Source organism: Brachyhypopomus gauderio, chromosome 1 (assembly GCF_052324685.1).
Source record: "Brachyhypopomus gauderio isolate BG-103 chromosome 1, BGAUD_0.2, whole genome shotgun sequence".
NCBI lineage: Eukaryota > Metazoa > Chordata > Actinopteri > Gymnotiformes > Hypopomidae > Brachyhypopomus > Brachyhypopomus gauderio.
The window spans coordinates 27518997-27541716 of NC_135211.1; the positions used below are offsets into that span (position 1 = coordinate 27518997).

General features: G+C 46.6%; 1 protein-coding gene across 5 annotated transcripts in view; it reads right to left on the reverse strand.

The window, feature by feature from the left end:
- The window catches only part of kaznb (kazrin, periplakin interacting protein b), a 134154-nt gene that overhangs the window by 75706 nt on the left and 35728 nt on the right, over positions 1 to 22720 (reverse strand). For 4 of the 5 annotated variants that reach the window (XR_013131060.1, XM_077007299.1, XM_077007329.1 and 1 more), the window contains exon 4: positions 804 to 987. Coding sequence is in view for 4 of the 5 variants with exons in the window: in XM_077007299.1 (XP_076863414.1) it covers positions 804 to 987 (184 nt within the window). In the remaining variant the exon portion in view is untranslated. Of the gene's footprint in view, positions 1 to 803; positions 1396 to 22720 lie in introns of those variants that run through there. The other variant, XM_077007309.1, reaches the window with a different exon arrangement.

A 22720-nucleotide genomic window follows, 5' to 3' on the forward strand; every position in this document is an offset into this window, starting at 1 on the left:
TGCCTCCACCTGTGCTTGGCTTCCTTTTGGTCAGGAATCAGAGTTGAGGAATTAAAAGCATGACCTGTTTGCACTGTTGAGCCAAAATAACCTCAGAGAGATACTTGCACTGACACAGATCCATTACAACCGCACAGACACGTTCAAGCAGGAGATATGCCACACTCAGAAAGTTAGGAAACCTCATCAAATTATCTCCTACTTGCTGTAATGACTTCAGTTGGAAAGCCGGGCCAATGCCAGAGTGGAGGAACAGGAATGTTCAGAACCACGTGGTTCAAACATGACCCTGGAGATCCTCACAGCCTGCTAGGCTGACGACAGCTCACAACAAGCCAGCTAAGTCGCCGATCTCTCTCACTCTCTCACTTTTTCTCTCTTCTTTCTTTCTTTTTCTCTCTCCTTTTGTCCTCACTTTTCTTTCTCTCTCTCGCTCCTCTCTCTCACTATCTCACTTTTGTTCTCACTCTTCTTTCTTTCTTTTTCTCTCTCTCCTTTCTCCCTCTCTCTGCCACTGCTGCGTACAATACTTATCCCACTAGCTTCCCAGGAAACAGGACAAGTCAGAGAAGAGAAACAGGACCGGTCCTCTCCCTCCTCCCCTCTCTCTTCCCCTTAACAAAAGCGTGTTTACTCTCTCTCTCCCTCTCCCTCTCTCTCTCTCTCTCCCCCAGCCGTGCATTATTCCCCACTTCTAAAACAGTTTCCAGAGAAACGGCGCCGGCTCTCACAGTCCAGAGAGCGGCCAAACTTTGAGCAGTGCGATGTGCGGGGCGAGTTGGGTCCGTGCTGCAGCCTCTTACCGTGCGGGCCGTGCTGGTTGTTCTCCACGCCGGGGGGGCTGCAGGCCCCCAGCTCGGCCAGGCGGCGGCTGGTGGCCGACAGCTCGGAGCGCAGGTTGGTCACCTCCTGGCTGGCGGACTGGATGGCCCCATCGATGCGCTGTGCCAGTTGTTTGTTGTCTTCCATCATCTTCAGGATCTTGCCCTGCGAAGCGAGTCCACACAGAGCAGCATGGTGTCAGACGCGCCGCGGGGGAGACGCCGCTGGACCCCTCCGCCTCTCTCTGCCTCCTCCGCCCCCGCCGGCTGGAGTGCGCATACACCGCCCGCCACCTCACGGCCCGCCGAGACGTACGATCCCAGCGGAGAGCTTCCTTTCCTCTCCCCGCCCCTCCAAGACCGAAGAGCCCGCCGCTACCTGTTGTCTGACTGCGTGTGTGTGTGTAAGTGTGTGTAAGTGTGTGTGTGTGTGTGTGTGTATGTGTGTGTGTGTGTGTGTGAGGGAGAAGGAGAGCGGCAGCGTTGAATAAGCGAGTGTGAGAGTGTTGCTGAATGGCTGCTGTCTCCGGCAGCTGCTCCTAGAGGGGACCCAGTGCACAGAGAGATGACACGCTCGCTTTTAAATGGAACATACCATGTGCTCCAGAACTGGGGGGGAGGGAGGGAGGGGGAGGGTGAGGGAGCTAAAGTGCAGCCTTCCTAAAAACTCCTCAAACTACAGCCTCTGCCTTCCAGATCAGAGAGTCCTGCTGCAGTTAGTCAGGATTGGGTAATGTGCTTGTCTGCACTGCTGTGAGAGAATGAGGCGGGCGTTCTCCGAGCCTCTCCTGATCAAAGAGCTTAGCCGAGCTAAACTGCAGTCAAGCTGGCTACGGCTCATCTTGCTCTTTTCTTCCTCGTGTTCACAGGCGTACGCGCACACACCCTTTCCTTCATTCTTCATTACATATTCATTCTTTTGTCCCTGACAAATTCTCCCCCACTCTCGAGGTTAGAGAGATGGGGGTGGGTCAGGGAGAGAAACAGCTAAAGGGGAGGGGGTGGTGGTGGTGGTGGTGGTGGGGGGGGGGGGGGGCAAGTGGGAGAGGAGGGGGTGAGAGAGAGAGCAGACAGACACAGAGAGAGGAGGGGCAACACAGAAAGAGCAAGGGGAAGAGGGATAGAGGAGGGAGAGAGAGAGAGGGAGGGAGAAAGAGGGAGAAAGAAAGAGAGAAGAGAGAAAGGGAGAAAGGAGAGAGAGGACAGAGAGGGGGAGAAAGGGGGAGAGAGGGAGAGAGAGAGAGAGAGAGCGAGAGGAAGCACGCTACTTCTGCAGTGGGTACAACAGCTGCCCCATTGCTCCGCCCTCTACAGACAGGAAGTTAGGACAATTCCATTGCAGCACACAGTCACTAAACCAAGGCGGCCTTTTGTAACCATAGAGTGGTTAAGAGCAGGTCCAACACATATCCACACACATCCACCGGCGTCATAAAACAATCCTGTTTGTGTTTGTGGTGACAGAATCTCTGTGCTCCCACTAGCTGTTTGGTGAGGCGATGGTTTCTATTGCTTTTCAAACCATGAGACACTCCAGAAAAGCCCCCACATATGCAGGCATATGACTGTGATCACTGTGAGCTGTTCTACACCTTACCCCACTCCCATCTTACCCACACTAACCTTACCCCCCCACCCATCTTACCCCACTCCCATCTTACCCACACTAACCTTACCCCCCCACCCACCTTACCCCACGCCCACCTTACCCCACTCCCATTTTACCCACACTAACCTTACCCCCCCCACCCACCTTACCCCACACCCACCTTACCCCACGCCCACCTTACCCCACTCCCATCTTACAACCCCCACTCACCTTACCCCACTCCCATCTTACCCACACTAACCTTATCCCCTCACCCACCTTACCCCACACCAACCATACCCCACGCCCACCTTACCCCACTCCCATCTTACAACCCCCACTCACCTTACCCCACTCCCATCTTACCCACACTAACCTTATCCCCTCACCCACCTTACCCCACACCAACCATACCCCACTCCCATCTTACCCTGTGCCCTTTTAATTAACACGGATATCACAATCCAGTCCATGCTAGGAGTTGTTCACATTCCACACTAACTGAATTATGAAAAAATGTGTGTGTGTGTATGCGTGTGTGTGTGTGTGTGTGTGTGTGTGTGTGTGTGTGTGTGTGTGTGTGTGTGCATGTGTGTGTGTATATATGCATGTGTGTATATGACTGGCAAACTATTACCTTTTTTATGTTGCCACAAAACCTGCACGATGAACTGTGATTAAGCATATTTAGAAGAACTTTCTATGCTTGACTCAAACACAAACTCTGTTCAGTGTTACAATCAAAGTAAACAATAATCTCTTTCAATGAGATTTTTCAACTTAAAATGAAGACAGCTCAAAGTTGAATGACAATAACAGAATTGTTTAACACGCCTTGGCTTTTTTTTTTGTCAAATGCTTGGTTATAGAGTTACAGACAATACCCTGGAATTATGCCCTGGAATTACGCCCTGTGGAAGCAAATGAGAGGTCATTTTTAGGCCTTGTCTGTAACTTTAAAAGCATTTTAATAAATATATGAAGCACAAACAATATCCTTAAACATTGTAAAGTACTCTCAAGGTTTATTTTAATATGTGTTTAAGGTGTAACAGTGGGGCATTTAACACTAACCAGGGGTGGGTTTCCCGAAACGTTCGTAGCGCTAAGTACTTCTTAACCTCGTACGTTTCATACGAGGTTACGAAGTACTTAGCACTACGAACGTTTCGGGAAACCCACCCCAGAACAATAGCCTTAATGTTGTAATTCTGTGGTAATGAAGTTGTTTATCATTTAACAGGCAAATATGCCGGTGGTCAAAGCGTTGGTGTTAGTCCGCATTAGAGCTCACTTCAAGTGCTGACTGACACCAGCACACTGAACACAGGCAAGTTTGGCTCTGGAGTGATAAGTCACAGAAGCTGTTCTTCTGTGGTATTTCAAATCACCAGCACAATGGCGGCACACAACAGCACTGTTGTCCTCTGAGCTGACCGGCACCGTTTGAAACCCAAGGCAACCATTGTATGGTGGCCCTTTCTTCTCCAATGTTTACGCTCTGGGTACCATAGCAAGTTTTGCTGGTTGTCTCACGCGGACAGCACGCCAGTCTCATGTGGCCGTCTCATGCGGACACCATGCACTGGCCTGGAGATGGAGGGACACACTCAAACAGGTACTGCACACTGCAGTAGAGCATCATGGGATTATCCGACGGCAACTCCTACGGTAACCACAACACCACTAAGGGCAAGACAGGCCTGATGAAGATGAGCAGGGAAACATACTTACCCGTAATGTGATTTTCAAAACCGAGGATAAAAACAAATAGTTCTCGCTGTTTACTACTGTAGTTTGTGAGAAACAAACAGTATTAAATCGTACTTCATGATAACGATCGTACTACATCTTATATGAGAAGGACAGCGAGTTTCCATGTTACAGTTACAGATGGCTTTAATTCTATTGTTCACAGAGAATGAAGTATTTTGAGAACACGCATGTCTTTGGGGACAGGGCAGTGTACAAAGTGTCTCATATTCCATCCTGTAGGAAGGAGGGAGGCAGAGGAGAGTAATGCCCAGTGGGCAGAGATGGAGAGAGAGAAGGTACGAGAAGAAAACGGTGCGAGACCACTTCTGGGCCTGGAGACCTGTGTTCTTTGGTGAAGATCTTTAACAGCCTGTGAGTCCTTCGTCACATCAGGTCCAGACGTGGTCCAGCATCGGTGTAGCCTGTCCTCTTCCAGCGCACACTGCCGTACGCACCACGCTCGCCCGACCCCTCCTCAACCACGCGCTCCGATGGGCCGACTGGCTGATCTTGCCTGCATGCACTCGTCAGGAACCAGAAGCTCTCAGCTCGTCTGTTAACTACTCTCAACAGGACCTCTGTCTGCCAGCCACGATAAAAACACTGTGATTCAGAGTCAGCGCACCGGGTTCCAGCGTGAAGCAGCTCCGGACACCCATGCTGAATTCTGGACATCTGGAAGCAGGGACAGAGTCTTCATGACGGCCAACATATTGTTCTGATGATTTTCATAACTTATGACTGTGAGTAATGGAGCAGGATGTTTGCAGAGCGGAAACATCCATTCAAAATAACCAATATACCTTTGCTTCTAATTATGATAATAAAATGGCAATTTATCACCACACATGATTTAGGAGGAAACTTCCTGGGCAACTTTCCCATCAGCGCCTGCAAGTGTTCAATTGAACAGCTTTCCAAATGTCTGTTAGTTTGCTCACTGGCTCACAGTACAAGGAGATTGTAATTAAGGGAGATCCAAACGGGCACTTAAAAACCACATTGATAAACAGTCCCTACGACTGGCTGACTGGGTTAATTGAATATTGACTCATCCACAGTAAACTGGAATCTCTTTTGCTTTTCTTCTCAAACATCTGGGTGAAGTCAAACCAGAGGTCTACTATTTATAAAGCTTTTTTATCTGGGAACTGTGAGAAAATACTTTGTCTGCCAACTTTGCTTCCTCGCATGTCAAACACAGCATGTTTGGGGGGGAGGGAGGGGGGTCATGGGTATGTGTAGGGTCAAGGATGTTTCCCAGCAGCCCGTGGGAGAAGCAGTGTCACATCCTCTCATGGAGAACAGTCCCCACCTTCTCTCTCATGGACAACAGTACACAGCAAGTTGCCACTTTCAGTCTTTTAAAAAGAAGAATGCCAGAGACACCGGTGCTGGGCTCCTGTGTCAGAGGGCTCAGGTGTCAGCTCTATAGAATGTACTAGCTGATACACACGGCGTCATTTCACTGAACATTCGATCAGTTGTTGTCCAGATCTTTCTGCATATATTTTAATATTATTTCATGCAATAGCTACATTTAGACTGCCGAAGAATTTAGGTAGTATTGCTCTAGAGTCTGAATGGCCAAAGATCCATTTTGTGACAAATACATAGACTGCCTTATATGGAGTTGAAGGTGTGTAGATGTGCATAGTGTCCTCAGTTACTCCAGAATGTCTCTGAGGAAAACACCAGCTGACGCCACGACTAGTTGGGTTTTTTGGAATATATTTGCACTTTCATCCTAACAAAAGTTGTGTCTAAAGCGTAAAGATTTGCTCTGATACTCTCCCATCTCATCCTCAAAATCTCACTGTAGAAAGTTATGGTCAGTAGTCTGACCAGAACGTCACTCTAGTGTTCATCAGGTGCGGTAAAACTCCAAACCTCACTCCCTACACACTGCTAGTATGTATAATGTAACGCCACAGACATGAGGGCAGGTACTGTCACAACAGTGTGAGATCAGCTCTTGTGAGTCCCGTGAGGCTGTGAGACTTCTGACGTGTTGTTTGCTGCCGCAGTGCTGGTGTGTTGCAGGCACCCAGTATTCCTGTGTCAACACTGTGTCAGTGTTGCAGTATTACCGTGTTACTTTTACAGCATTTGGGTGTTATAGTGTTGCAGTGATGCCGTTAGTGTTGCAGTGTTCCAGTTCTGCTAGCATACAGAGTTGCAGTGTTAGAGAGTTAGTGTTCATGCACTGCAATGTTCCAGTGAGCAGTGTTACAGTACTGCTGCTTTGCTTTGTTAGTTTTGAAGTGATGTTGTCAGTATTGCTGCATTGATTTTATCGTGATGTTGTGTCAGTTTTGCTTTGCATTGCTGTGACAGTGATACAGTGTCACAGTGTTTTGTTACAGTGCTGCTGCATTGCTATGTAGCAGGCCTTGTGTTGTTAGTGTTGCTCTGTGACTGTGATGCAGTTAGTGTTGCAGTGCTACATGGTTACAGTGTTGCCATGATTATCACCTCCCCCAGCTGTCAATTATGTTTGTTTTCTTTATGTAACCATGTGGTTCTGTCATTCATAGTCCCTCCTTGTATTTTGTAGCCAGGCCCTCTCGCTATTGTAATCATGTGTTGCTCATTTGGTCTTGTCTATTGAAACCCTGTGCTTGAGCTTTTGTGTTGCTGATCATTGTTTTCTGTACAGCCCCTTGTGTTAATATGTTTTTGGAAATCATTACGGTATGCTTGTTTGTCTAAGTATGTCTCTACATCTCACTTATGTTTCATGTGCGGACTCCCTTTCGGATTTGACCACTGCCTGCCTGTACGACCCTGAATATGGAATGACCCTTATTCAATCTCGCTCCTCTCAGCATTTGTGTCCACCTTATCGCTCCCTGATGCCTAGCACGTTACACAGTCTTGCGGTGTTACAGTGTCGCAGTGTTACAGTCTTGTATTTGCAGTGTTAGTGTTGCAGTGGTGCATTGTTAGTCTTGCAGTATTGCATTGTTACAGTGTTGTAGTGTTACAGTGTTGCAGTGATGCATTGTTACAGTGTTGCAGTGTTACAGTCTTGTAGTTACAGTGTTGCAGTGATGTATTTTTACAGTGTTGCAGTGATGCATTGTTAGTCTTGCAGTATTGCATTGTTACAGTGTTGTAGTGTTACAGTGATGCAGTGATGTATTGTTACAGTGTTGCAGTGTTACAGTCTTGTAGTTACAGTGTTGAAGTGATGCATTGTTCCAGTGTTGCAGTGATGCATTGTTCCAATGTTGCAGTGATGCATTGTTCCGGTGTTGCAGTGATGCATTGTTCCAGTGTTGCAGTGATGCATTGTTACAGTGTTGCAGTGATGCATTGTTACAGTGTTGCAATGATGCATTGTTCCAGTGTTGCAGTGATGCATTGTTCCAGTGTTGCAGTGATGCATTGTTAGTGTTGCAGTGATGCATTGTTACAGTATTGCAGTGATGCATTGTTCCAGTGTTGCAGCATTGCTTCATTACTGAGTTACAGAGATGCTGCTGTACTGAATCAACTCAGTAGCTCCTAAAGACAACAAACAGGAAGATGAAAGCATCACACCCTGCAAAAACCAAGCAACCCAGAAGGTGTGGCACTCTGCATGGGTGTAACACCATGGCAGACTGATGGAGACCATGATTCCTGATGGAGACTGTGAGTCCTGATGGAGTGGAGAAACCTGTCCACTCACTCCTCTTCCTCAATGCCATGACTCCATATCACCACAGCAATACGTGGACCAGTCTCCAGAGTGACAGAGAGAGACGACACACCTACCCATGAGATAAATGACAACAAGAAGAAAACAAATAATACAAGAAGAAACAAATAATACAGCGTCTGTCCTCACGTTGGCTGACAGCTAATGAGAAACACCACAGAGTGTGAATAATAAGAATAACGTGAAATAAACAGGTTAAGAAATGTTCCCTTGCAGGTCTAGGTGTGTACTTGTGCACTGTGTGCACTGTGTGTACTGCACAACTGTAAACGGTTAACGTGCAATTTCATTCATGGCTTGTCACAGATCACACATTGCTTCTCACAGCCGTGACTCTTTCTTACATCAAGCGAACAATATCAGTCCGACGCCGACGCTGATCGTGCGTAGCTATGCCGACCTGACCAGGAAACTCGTGCTCAGCGGCAGATAAGGCCGTCGTGAATGAGGCAAGCATATGCGGAGACAAGGATAACAGCGGAAGCTTTATTTCCGATAAGAGTTCTTCCCATTAGAGAATCCTGCTCCGTTTGTTCCTGTTTTCGTTCTTCTCTCCGTTCTTCTCTCCGATCCGCACTCCAGTGATGGCTCGTGCAGCCTACCATGTTAGATAGCACCAACAACTGCCATGTCCTGACACAGGTCTTCACTCACCAATAACACACGCGCACACATACACGGGCTATCTTGCACGTGCGGTCTGCAATGGCGTGGGATTTGATGAGGATTGCAATACCACTGAGCTGGAAACCTGTCGCCACTTTGAACCATCTTGCCACAGCACTGGTAGAATGCAAACCCCATTGAATCTGGGGAGGTAATATATTCAGAGAGCATCTCTATAGGCAACAACTGTCTACATTCAAACTAACTCTCGGATATTTCGTTCGTAAAAGCACCAGACAGTCCACAAGTCCAAATCAGATGAAACTCCAAAGAGCTTAGTTCTGCTGTTCCACCAGCAACATACAAGTTAATAAGGTACAACCCAAACATAGGGGCGTCGTTCTGCGAGGCTTTTGCTATAGGGGTCCGTTCAAAGCCAAGTGCTCAGTGCAAGTATAACATCACATAAAAAAATCCCTGAGTGATTTCCCAAGAGCAGCGAGGCAGTGACCGTCTGGGCTGTGGCTGTGTGATGTGAGATGCAGATGACAGGAAGGCTATAATGGCGTACGAGCTGGTTAAGTGCGGCTGAAGAGAACAGATGCTGGAGTATTATCCTCCGCCAGGTCCGCCCAGGAACAGAGGGCCATTACTGACAGTGACGGGAGTAATTGGCCTCTCCTGACAGAGTGGTTTGACAAGGTGCTCCAGATCCCTGACTGGGTTTGTCCAGAGCTGAACAAGTATCGTGAAAAGAGTGAACAGACGGAGGAAGAGGAAGTGACGTCTGGAGTGTGATGACACGGGGCCCGATGAAACCCAATCCCATCTCAACTTCTTCATAATGGTTTTGACTGTAGACCCATTGACCATGCTTGCACGAGCCGCAGTGCATCAACTTTGGGCCCCACAGATCCGTAGACCAGACGTAAGATCCTAATGTCCTGATTATTACCTAATGAGGAGCACGTCTGATGCTTTTCCGATTGGCCCTAGAGGATAAATAGCTCCATTAGAACGTTGCTCACTTGTCTAATAGTAAACTGTGTCAGGAGAAAAAAAAATCGATGTGCTGAGAAGGGTTGAGAGCACATGAGCACGACCTGATGGGTGATGGGGCGACTGCGGTGTGACGGCCAATGGACAGAAAGTGTTACAAAGTGACATTGTGCAAGAGTGGTTTGCATATATGTAAATGTCCAGCATGCAAATGCATACATACAGACATCAGTACAAATAATATAAATACTAGCCAAAGAATGATGAATATTACAATGTTTTTCTAATGAGTCAACCTACCCACAAATCTCCCATAAAATATAGATGAGTTCTTTATTATTCTGCGCTATTTACTGACCCGCATTTGGGGGAAAAATATTTAAACCGTCAAATCTATTTGCTATCAAGAAATCTCAAATCTTTTTATGTTTAATTAATGTAGTGAACACATTTCTAAAAAGTATTCTCCACAGCAGCATAAGTAAGACCAGATGTCCAGTGATTTTAATTGAATATGAAAAACAGTCCTCTGCAATACTTACTGCTTGTGTGTAAGCTCACACAAACTGCTGTATGTCTATTTACAGAGTGCCAAGGGTCATTTGGTTATTCACAGGATGACCATGTTGGTGTTAATGATGGTTACGATGTTGGTGTTGATGGTGGTGATGGTGTTGATGGTGGTGATGGTGTTGATGATGGTGAAGGTGACTCAACTCCCTCCTCTTGGTCCACAGGGTGAACTCTCTACACATAATACTCATCTAAAGTGCTAATGTTTTTGTTTAATTTATATAGTAAAATGAATATCCACCTGTCTGAAGGTGCAGTTGTGATTCCAGCTTCAGTGAAGAGCCAAAGCTCATTCAGAAGGCAGAAGAAACAGGTTGGCGTCAGCAGTTCCTCAGAAGCTCTATGGCAAACCTGAACACATGTACTGAGAAACGGTTCAGAATGTACTGAAGCAAGCACAAGGACCTTCAAGGAGGCCTGTAGAGGTTCATAAATCAAACAGCTCTCGTCACTACAACCTAAAACCGCCTCACTGGACACTTAGCCAGCATTTAGTGCAGAGAGCCTTCCAACAGTTGTCATCTGAGCCCAACATCTGTGAGAGCTGAACCTTATGGCTCTAAGGAAGGGTGTAGGCAGAGGGAGACATCCTGTTGATTAGGCCTTCAGTGCCCTCTCATCGATCTCTTACATTCTAATAGAGAAAACAATCTATTAGGTTAGATTTCACTCAACGCTTCAACAACAGATCAACGTGTTCTTAGTAAATTATGTAGAAATCATCATGAACTAGCTCATGTAGTGATACGAAATGTGTCCTGTAAAACATGTGGGCTGATCTGGTCAAGAGAACAATAGAAACAGGAAGTAAAAAAAACTCCAGGAATACTTTTCCAAAGGAGATATCAGATACCTCATTTAAGCTTTGAGAACACGGAGGTGAACGTTTCACGTTAAGAACGTCAATTATCTGAGTCATGTCTCTGCAGCAGTTAAATTCACCTCACCAGAACCAGACCAAACATGTAGTGAGAGCTGTTTAACTGCAAAAAAATTTAATTTTACTCAGTGGAGCTGGACTTTGGTTGCGCAAAAAAAAGGTTTCTGAGGACAGAAAATGCTTTACATTTTGCTGAATACAGACAAAGCTTTGTATGCGAATTCAGCTTAAAGAGTAATTGTAGATTATTGTAGAGATTTATGTTAACTTTATATGTTAACAAGGACATGGTGCAACATGAAATTAATAAAATAATAAAAATCTTTGATTTAGCAAATGTGAAGGTGAAATATTAAGAGATAAAGGAAAGTTAAGGCAGGTAAAGTACATGTTTAATGAGCATGAACAAGTGGTGACTGGCTTCGCAATCTCACAATTTATACACAAAAGCCGAGCACATTAATAATTAAATAAGACAGTTGAAAGTTTAATGCTCTGATAAAACGATGCTCTGCTCTTTAAAGGCATAGAGACACTCAAGGTCTGATATTACTCTGATATTATATAGTTTGGCTGGCAAAACTGGTTCAGTCAGAATATTTATTTATTTATTTGTTTGTTTATAGCTGTTGAGGAAACTCTGCCAGCAGCTGAGAGTTTCAGAGTAGCGCTTTGAGGGTGGAGGCGTTGGTGTCATCTTTGTGTGGTTGGGCAAGGTTGCTATGTTCATCTGGGTACATGCCTGCAGCTGGGAGTGTGATGTGCCTGGTTTCCATTCATTCCTTCTCTCTCTCTCACTACTGCCCCTCGCTGGCAGCTTAGTGTAATGTCCTAAACCTTCCAAACTCTTGATGGGAAAATTCTAATTGTTGCTTACAGGTTCAGGCTTCACTGTAAATGGCCTTCACGGGTACAGAGTCAGGGGGAGACTCCCAATTCTGTCCCTGTGCTACGGACAGTGCGTGCAGGACAAGTTAATGAGCGGGTGGATAGACTGGAGGTTGTCGGCCTCCGTCGGCTCTCCTTCTCAACGCTGCCGGGATGCAGCCGATGGCCTCTCTGCTCTCTTTGTTTGGCCCCGTTTGAGTGGTGGCAATTCTGGCGCCACTGAAAGAGACACGTGAGCAGTGTTGCCATGGCCTGCATGGGACGTTATGACAGAACGGAGTAGTGTAAGCGATTAACACCCGGCGTACGTGTACACACCGTGGTGGGGCGTTGGAGTGGTTGGAAAACAGTTGGTCTAATGTGCAGTTGGTCTGCTTTAGCTACAGGGTGGTACATGATGCAGCCAGAGCCCTTAAACAATCTGGGAAGCACCGCCCATCGCCCCACCCATTGACCCGCCCATCGCTCCACCCATCGACCCGCCCAAAGTCATGCCCAGTTACCTACAGACTGTGTGAGAGCGGTGGTGAGGCTGGGCTGCTCACTGACCTCTTTCCCTCTCTGCCTTCATCTTCAGTGTGGCTCAGAATGCTAATCAGACCCAGAGGACACCAGAGAGATATGTGCGCACGCACACACACACACACACACACACACACACACACACACACACACACACACACACCCTCTCCAGAGCTAAGGCCAGTCTCATTTATCCTGATCCTAGTGTTAACGTGGCAGCACAGTCAGATGGGTTTTCTTTTTAAGCAACTAAAGATTAAAGGATAAGTTCACGGTTTTTCAACCTAGACAAGATCTCAAACTTTGTTTCCCAATGTTTTAAATCATATATAGCACAACTTATGCAATAGATTTAATGCTGAGATATTTGCCACTAGCGTAATACATTACATTTGAACTTATTTTAATGACATTGCTGTTTCAGACTTAGAATTTATTAGAATTTCATTGGATGCTTTACCAATAAATTTGAATTGAGCATGTGACCAGTATAAGAGTGTGTGAGAGTGTGTATGTGTGGAGTGAGTATGTGAGAGTGAGTGTGTGAGTGTGGAGTGAGTGTGTGAGAGTGAGTATGTGTGGAGTGCATGTGAGAGTGTGTATGTGTAGAGTGAGTGTGTGAGTGTGGAGTGTGTATGTGTGGAGTGTGTATGTGTGGAGTGAGTGTGGAGTGAGTATGTGAGAGTGTGTATGTGTGGAGTGAGTGTGTGAGAGTGTGCATGTGTGGAGTGCATGTGTGAGAGTGTGTATGTGTGGAGTGCATGCGTGAGAGTGTGTATGTGTAGAGTGTGTGAGTGTGGAGTGAGTATGTGAGTGTGTATGTGTGAAGTGAGTGTGTTGAGAGTGTGCATGTGTGGAGTGCATGTGTGAGAGTGTGTATGTGTGGAGTGCATGTGTGAGAGTGTGTGTGTGGAGTGAGAGTGTGTATGTGTGGAGTGCATGTGTGAGACTGTGTATGTGTGGAGTGAGTGTGTGAGAGTGTGTATGTGTGTTTGTGTATGTGTAGAGTGAGTCTATGAGAGTGAGTATGTGTAGAGTGAGTGTGGAGTGAGTGTGAGAGAGTGTATATGTGTGGAGTGTGTGTGTGAGTGTGTATGTGTAGAGTGATTGTGTATGTGTGGAGTGTGTGTGTGAGTGTGTATGTGTAGAGTGATTGTGTATGTGTGGAGTGAGGCGTGAGAGTGTGTATGTGTGAGTGTGTATGTGTAGAGTGAGTCTATGAGAGTGAGTATGTGTAGAGTGAGTGTGGAGTGAGTGTGAGAGAGTGTGTATGTGTGGAGTGTGTGTGTGAGTGTGTATGTGTAGAATGATTGTGTATGTGTGGAGTGAGGCGTGAGAGTGTGTATGTGTAGAGTGATTGTGTATGTGTGGAGTGAGGCGTGAGAGTGTGTATGTGTAGAGTGATTGTGTATGTGTGGAGTGAGGCGTGAGAGTGTGTATGTGTGAGTGTGTATGTGTAGAGTGAGTGTATGAGAGTGAGTATGTGTAGAGTGAGTGTGGAGTGAGTGTGAGAGAGTGTGAGAGAGTGTGTATGTGTGGAGTGAGGCGTGAGAGTGTATGCACTTGAAATGACGTTCCACAGCCACTAAGGTCAGCCGGTCTGTCTAATCAGACGGTGGTGCTGAACTGACAGGCCTTTGGAATGATGTTAATGTGAATGACCAGTTCTTTCTTAGAAAGCCACAGAAATTACTTCTTGCCATTCTGGTATATTTCAGTTAGTACACCTTTACGGCTGTCAGAGGACAAATCACCAGTAAATTAATGAAACGTGATCACATTTTCTACAACGATATGAGCAAAGAAATCTCTTTACAGTTTAATATGTTATTACTAATGTGTAATGGATTACTTTGAATAACCTGATGTTTGATATATCTGTAGACGTATGACCAAAGAAGAAACCATGTATGCTGCACATACAGCCAGGTCAGCAGACTCATGGCGACACAGACCATCTTGTTGCTGGTGCTGAGTGTTACGCAGATCTGGAGAACAAGAGTTTGGGTCACGCGCTGAGATAATTCCAGACTCCAACATGAGAGGTTGTGGGCTGGATTTAAAGTGATGTGTTTAGCAGCAACCTAATAATGAATGACAAATGTTGCCACATTAATAATTACACAGGGAAGAACTAAACTAATTACAGACTGGCATGAAACTGGCAGTCCCTGCTCTCACAGAGGAAGGCCATATGTCTGGCTGTTACCTCCAGCAGCCATTCAGTATAACAGCACGAAAGCCAGCCTCCTCCGGGGAGGTCCTCCACACACTTATCCTCAGTCATCTCATTTATCAGAGCCTGTCCATACGTGATGTTCAGAAGTGGAGATCACCTAATACAGCCGCCAGAGCTCAGGGAATGATGAATGTCAATTATTTAGTGGTGTATCTTGAAGGATATTAGCGATAATCCCCCTCCTATAATCCTCCTCCTCTCCTTAATGGAAAGTGACTCGCTCAGACCAGCCCCTTGCGTCCCCTAGACGTGATCCATCTGAACGCCGTCACCACAAAGCTTGCTTACTTGATTTAGAACAAGCAATTCCTTATTTATCAGATAATGAAATGTGTCTCAGAGCAGCTTGTGTGGAAAGAGGTGAACACTGATGACTGTAGGACCACCAAACACGTCCCGTCACACTACTCAAGAGGACCTAAAACCTGCCCGTCTAAAATGCAGTGAAGATCACTTCGATCATAGTAATGTTCTGGAGCAGGTAGGGGTGGGGAAATATAACCCAAACATCTCACCCTCTGTGTGCCTTCTGCAAACAGCGTGGCCTGTTTGCAGAAGGCCACCGAGGTGAAAGGTTATCAGGACACTTGAGAAGTCATGGCCTCTGGGCAGCTCTGAGGAGGGGCTCAAAGATGTTCACCAAACTGCTCGAGTTATGTGTAAGTAAGTTAAGTGTAGATATCAGCACCCACTGCGTTTCCAAGCTAGCTTTGACGTCGAGGTGTCCGTAGAACGAGAAGAACGTTCTCAGTGCTTCAGGACTTCAGCCGACATCTCCAAGTGCAAGACAGGAGTGAACGGAAGGGGAGCAGATGTGATGGGGCAGAGAAGGAACGTGGGTGGAGCTGATGGTGACAGAGGGGAGACGGATGTGCTGGATCTCCACCCTCGCCACTCTGATCCAGGGCAACCGTGCAGTTGAGGAGCAGCCGGTCTGTCTGCACGTGACCCGTTACGCCAGAGACTACATGCGCGTGAGATCTCTGAGCTCACATCTCCACGGTGACGACTATCCCTGCTGCTCAGATCCCTCCTGCTATTAGAGATGAATTTGTTCAGGTGTTTTGCTATGGAACTGCCGTACTAAATGAACCTTAGCAGACATCTCTACAAGTTCACATCTCAGAAAACGCTGCTAATGTACAACCATTAACTGCTTCGCCACGATAGCTGCTCTGCGTTCTTTTCAAGCCTGTGTTTTAGTTTGAGCTTCAGATTCTGCTTCAGCTCAAACCAGAGCTAAGGTAAGCACCTGACCGCTGTAATTTGCTCAATAACATTAGACTCTGTTGGCTAAAAGGTCAACTACAGAAAGATTGCATAAACCAGTCACAAAATCGATAAGCTCCAAAACACTCAAGATAATTCCATTTAAAATAATAACACATTTGTGTTATTGGTGACCTTGGCATTTCAGTTCCTCTTACCCCAGCTGCTCTCAGAAGGGCGGGGCTGTCGGTTCAGTTCAAACACTGATGCAGTTTTCAGCTGTGCTGCTGTCTGGTTTTAGCAGACCATCTGCACTGTGCATACGGCACATAAATCAGTTCATTTGACCAAATGTGGCGATGCACCTGTGAGACTCCAGTACAGTAGTTAGAGTACAAGGCTAATGGACAAAAGCAGAACGGACTATCCACTGTTCTCTCTGTTCTCCTTCACTGTAAAGCGCAGAAAACACCAAAAAAACTAAACTGACCCACTCTGCCTGTCTCTGTTACACTGATGTTACACTGGCTTCCTTGCACCAGTGTTACAATGTGTTACACTGGCTTCACTGCACCAGTGTTACACTGGCTTCACTGCACCAGTGTTACACCGGCTCCACTGCACCAGTGTTACACTGTGTTACACTGGCTCCACTGCACCAGTGTTCCACTGGCTTCACTGCACCAGTGTTACACTGGTTTCACTGCATCAGTGGTACACTGGGTCCACTGCACCAGTGTTACGTTGGCTTCACTGCACCAGTGTTACACTGTGTGACACTGGCTTCCTGCAGTGACCACTGTACCAGAATGTTACACACATGTACTCTTTCTGTATTTCTGTCTCTGAAAGGACATTGGGGAGGGGTTGTCCTTAAACTCCAGCCTATTTGTACTAGCATACGGATTAGTTGGGCAAGGCCACAGCAGAGCACTTCTCTAATTCCCTTTGGCTAAGAGTCTCTGCCAAACGCTGTAAATATAAATGTAAATGCCTGTGAGCGGGTGTCCTACAAAGATAAGCACATGTGCATGGCTTAAAACCCCAGGCAGGGATCTCTAAGGTGAGCACCGCCGATCTGTAGGCGCCCCTGATCATATCTGTGCTTGAGAAAGCACCAGAGAAACACTCTGCACACGCAGGACTTTCAGGCTGAGGATGCCGTACTCCACAAATCACCGCTGCCTCATCCAGGTTGCTACAGGCAACCTGCAAGTTCCACGTCACCGACAGAGCAATGAATGTTCTGCGGACGAGACAAAAATGGAAAGTTTTGTTCGATTTGTAGAATGTTTTGTTTAGAGGCGGTGCATATAAAACACTGCACACTACCAAACATCAGAACGGCATCCCAACAGTGAAGCAGGACGTGGGAATATAATAGTGTGAGTTAGCCTCACTGCCTGGGGCTCTATATGGCTGACAGTCACCGTGAGAGTAATAAATTCCAACTCGTATGAAGGAACTCTACAGCAGAATGTCAGAACATCTGTCTACATATATATCTGATGGTAACCTGTGCAGCCAAATTCTGAGATCAAACACATATTCAGTGTGAATATGACCCGAGAAAGCTGCGTTTGCCCACCCAAGAGCCTCAGTGCTGTAAAACACTGGAGGCGCTGGGGGGCGGAGGCCTCTTCTCAGACCCCAGTACAGCAAAATGTGCACATGCCTAGAGAGGTTGTAGAACATCAAACCCCTCACTCGTACTGCAAAACACATGCAAGTTGGGCTTGTAATAGGTCTATCCATGCAGACGTATTTTAAGGACATTCGTCGTCCTTGCCCGAGCTTCTGTCTCCCCCGTTTGCAGATCCGTGTCTCCTGAGATGTTTGCCCCGTTCACAGAAATGTGTGTGAGAAGCAGAAATTGTGTGAGAAACATTCAGCACCCTCGGGGACAGAAAAATAACAGCACGGCCAGCCGCATAACGTCATCGCAGATCGTAAAGTAATGCAGTGGCTGAAAAAATGAAATTACCAAAAACATCAGCCACATCCCACTCATACTATCAGCTGAGATGTTCTGCAGGGAGACACGGAGAGAGGGAGAGATGGAGGTAGAGAAAGGGAGAGGTAGAGAGAGGGAGGGAGAGAGAGAGGGAGAGACAGAGGGGGAGAGGGAGAAAGAGAGAAGGAGACAGAGAGAGAGGGATAGAGGGATGGAGAGAGAGAGGGAGACAGAGAGAGAGGGAGAGAGAGAGGGAGAGAGAGAGAGGGAGAGAGAGAGAGGAAGAAAGAGGGAGGGAGACAGAGAGAGAGGGATAGAGGAAGGGAGGGAGACAGACAAATGGAGAGAGAGAGGGAGGGAGGGAGAGAGAGAGGGAGGGCAGAGTGAGCAGAGCCTGGAGGGGCTTTCTACCTGCTGTTGGTGCCCATTACGGTTAACACAGTCCTGTTTCTGCCCTGTACCTCCCTCTACCCCACAGTCCTGTTTCTGCCCTGTACCTCCCTCTACCCCACAGTCCTGTTTCTGCCCTGTACCTCCCTCTACCCCACAGCCCTGTTTCTGCCCTGTACCTCCCTCTACCCCACAGTCCTGTTTCTGCCCTGTACCTCCCTCTACCCCACAGTCCTGTTTCTGCCCTGTACCTCCCTCTACCCCACAGTCCTGTTTCTGCCCTGTACCTCCCTCTACCCCACAGTCCTGTTTCTGCCCTGTACCTCCCTCTACCCCACAGTCCTGTTTCTGCCCTGTGCCTCCCTCTACCCCACAGTCCTACGTGATGGGAGTCAGGAGGAACTGCAGTGGGGGCTGATGGACGTCAGCAGTGCATTTCTCAAATGAAGTCTGTCAGTCGTTTATCGGTCGCTATGGGCCAATGCGGTTTGCAATAACCAAGTGAAAAAGCATCACTGTGAAGCGTCTCCAGGGTGACTCGCGGTGCTGTACGTAACCCTGGAGACGGTCACAAACGGTGCTGTATGTAACCCTGGAAACGCCAACTATCCAGGAATGGAAGCATCACTTCTCATAGCCTTCGTAGCCAGGTTCACCGACTGCCGACCTATCACAACCCGAACCAATCAGAATATGTCAGCCACAATTAATCGGACTGACCAGAACATCTGCAGGCCCACACGCTCATAAATGTATTCAGCTCTCTTTGGCCTTCATGTTCTAAAACAGAAATGAAAGGATTAAGAATATCAATAGGCCACCAAGTGAATACAAAGCTGACAAAGAAATACCTGAACTTACTCTTCAACCCAGTGCACAGGGGTCACAGTACAGAGTTACAGGAGAGTCATTATGGTGCCCAGGAAGTTGCAACTGGTCAGCTCAACCTGAGAGTCTCCTCCTGTCAGGGGGAATCCGTCCAGATGATAAATCCCTAAATCCCTCCGTGACAGAGTCAATACCCACCATAGTGTGAGGATCAGTCTAAAGATATCCACCCCGTGGGCAACTCTTCCAGCCCACAGGGGAATTTGGAGTTCCCTGATATGGTAGGAAGCCCATTAACATCCTCCAGCATCTAACACCTCTCCACATTATGCATCTTCTAACCTGGGGAGGCTGCATATCTCTGATTAGCCATGCAAATTTCCTGAATTTCAAATTCTCCTTGCATTCAATTAGCGTTGAAAGTTCCAAACTTCTTCTCCCGTACCCAGTTCTCAGCGGAAAAAAAAGCAGCGCGTCCGATCATAAGCACTGTTGGTTTAACCCAGCGGGAGTCTGGGAAAGGCAGAAGAAGCAGCTCTCCCTCAGTGCGGTCTCGCTTGGCCGTCGTCAGCTGCCCTCAACTGCATCACTTCTAGATAAAGAGCCTGGTGGTAGATTGAGGCGCCCCAGGCGAGCGGCGCTGCCTGGACGGGTTCTTGGAACAGATTGGACCTGGTGGGAATCAGACGGCAGGGAATATCACTCCGGTCCTCGGGAGAAAATGGAGAATATGCCATGTCGTACCATAGGGGTCACAGAGAAACGTAACTGCTCGGGTAGGGGCCTGCATCTGATAAAATATGGGTTTGGCTTGTGGAACTGGACAGCAGGACCCCTTTTCTCACACTCTCTCAACGTAAAAACAGCAAGGGGCGACTGCTTCTGGAGAAACGATATGGTGATAAGATGCAGAGTCACAGAGGAAAACTCCACTGAAATGAGCCACGGAAATCTGAGTCAAACACACTAGAATGGCCGGAAGAAATGGTCTCCATTAATGATTAATATTAAACGCTAGTGGAGTAAGCAACAGAGAACCGAGATGTTACAAATGAATGCAAAGCATCTCATTCAGCTAAGTAGTGCTGAAGGTGAAGTCTGTTATCTAAAGCCCACCAAAACCAATTATCACAGAAACAGGCAGTGCATACACAGAGCTTCATAATCTGCCTTTTTTTGGTTGTAAACAAACTGTTACAAACCATTTAAGCTTCAATCTTGGTTTACTGCAGAGCAGATCAAACAGAAGAGTGGAGATCGAAATGCCTCCAACCATCTCTGAACTCTGTAAAATTGGGGTGAGCATCACAGCAAAGGTCCGTGTGTATGAAAAATGCACCTGTGACTTGGCTCTTGGTCCCTGTGGAAATCTCCTCCTCGCTGATGAGATGTTATTATCAGCCTCAGGTACATCTCCAACTGCTATTTTAAGGCAGATGTTTAATTATAAAGCCCTGCCTTTATCTGAAATCTTTAATAGTTGCAATGCTTGAAACCAACATACGTGATACCAACAGACCTGGTAATGTATGCCGTGTTACCTGAGTGACAAACGAGCCGTGCGAGATAAAGGCAGTGTTTCTTTATTCCTGCATGACGAGACCAACGGATATAATGATACAAAGTATTTTTGCACCTTAAAGTGCATGTGTTGCAGCTCATATCAAAGGTAGGGTTGCAGAAACCGTCATCTGAAACTATACTTCCTCTCTACTGTGGCTATCTGCACCTTCCCAAATGTCAATTACTGTATCAGCCAGCGCTCTCTCAGTGTGATTAGACAAATGATGAACATTCTGTAGTTTGATATATTTGTAATATCCACAAACGAGTTGTTTGAGAAACCTTTCCAATTTTATTTCAGCTTCTTTTCAGACATACAGGTACATACACTGAGAAATCCAGCAACAATGCCAGAAACTCTTGACAAATTATATCAATAGCCTTCACCTGAAGGCACTTACCTGAAAGTTCTTGCCTGAAAGCTCCTAAATGAAAGTTCTTACCTGAAAGCTCTTAACTGAAAGGTCTTACCAACAGTTGTATGACAATGTGAAATGTATTGTTGGTGTGTTGGTTTGCTCATCAGAAAGTGCTCTAATGCTTCTGATGGAACCGCCATGTGACATAACCTGCTCTGAAAAGTTACTTCAATAAGAATCACATTACCACAACAAAACCTGGATGGGATGATAAGAATAAATCCAACTGTTGTACAACAAAGTCCTAAGTGGGTGAAACACAGGCCAACGTCATCCAGGTGCAGTTTCGCCCACAGATCATGATTCACACTGTATGGGGTTGATTTGGGGGGAAAAAAGAGTTCCTGCTCGCATCTACACACCACATTTGACCTACATACAGTCAAGGAGAAGAAACACAGACCCCACTGAATCAATAGTCCAACCATACAGTCCATTTAACCACAGAGGCTCCGCTCGCCCACACCCCATTCAGTCATGATTGGTCAATAATTAATTAACAAAGCAATTCTGCTGAAAGTCCATAGTGGAATGGAATAAATTAGTACTCCCCTTTCATAACTCTGACTCCATGAAACTATATTTCCTAGCACACAAAGTATTATCGACTTCAGCAGACCCAAAAATTATTATTTAAAAAAGGATCAAAGTGGGGTTCATGGTTTCTTCGTGGCATGTGTTTGCTCTCACCATGCCCCCTGCTGGACGGTGAGGGTGCTGTTCAATGGTGCTCTCCTCCTGAGTGACTCATATGTCACTTCTTGTATAGTCCTGGGAAGTACACGTTTTCAGAGAATCAGGATGAAACCACCCGTTTGGACAGGGGTTCTGCGGTTTACAAAAGCTTCAGTTTCATTCTTAAATTATTTGCTCCCTAATTCTCAAAGTATATTGTCTCCAACGCACTGTGTCAAACTCTTTAAAAGTCCACTGCTGAGAGGTCATGGCTGCTTCTCTCCATACAAAAATTAGCTTTACGCCTGTATACCTCCAGCACTGATATTTGTGACTGCAGTGTCTGAACAACCCTACCCTGTGGTGCTGAAGGCATGCGTAGCTGTAAGCAGAGTGTTTCAGGACCCAAACGCACCATCACATGCCCTGGTGTTCTACTACCATCACATGTCCTGGTGTTCTACCACCATCACATGTCCTGGTGTTCTACCACCATCACATGTCCTGATGTTCTACCACCATCACATGTCCTGGTGTTCTACCACCATCACATGCCCTGGTGTTCTACTACCATCACATGCCCCGGTGTTCTACTACCATCACATGTCCTGGTGTTCTACTACCATCACATGTCCTGGTGTTCTACCACCATCACATGCCCTGGTGTTCTACCACCATCACATGTCCTGGTGTTCTACCACCATCACATGTCCTGGTGTTTTACTACCATCACATGTCCTGGTGTTTTACTACCATCACATGTCCTGGTGTTCTACTACCATCACATGTCCTGGTGTTCTACCACCATCACATGTCCTGGTGTTCTACCACCATCACATGTCCTGGTGTTTTACTACCATCACATGTCCTGGTGTTCTACCACCATCACATGTCCTGGTGTTTTACTACCATCACATGTCCTGGTGTTTTACTACCATCACATGTCCTGGTGTTCTACTACCATCACATGTCCTGGTGTTCTACTACCATCACATGTCCTGGTGTTCTACCACCATCACATGTCCTGGTGTTCTACCACCATCACATGTCCTGGTGTTCTACCACCATCACATGTCCTGGTGTTCTACCACCATCACATGTCCTG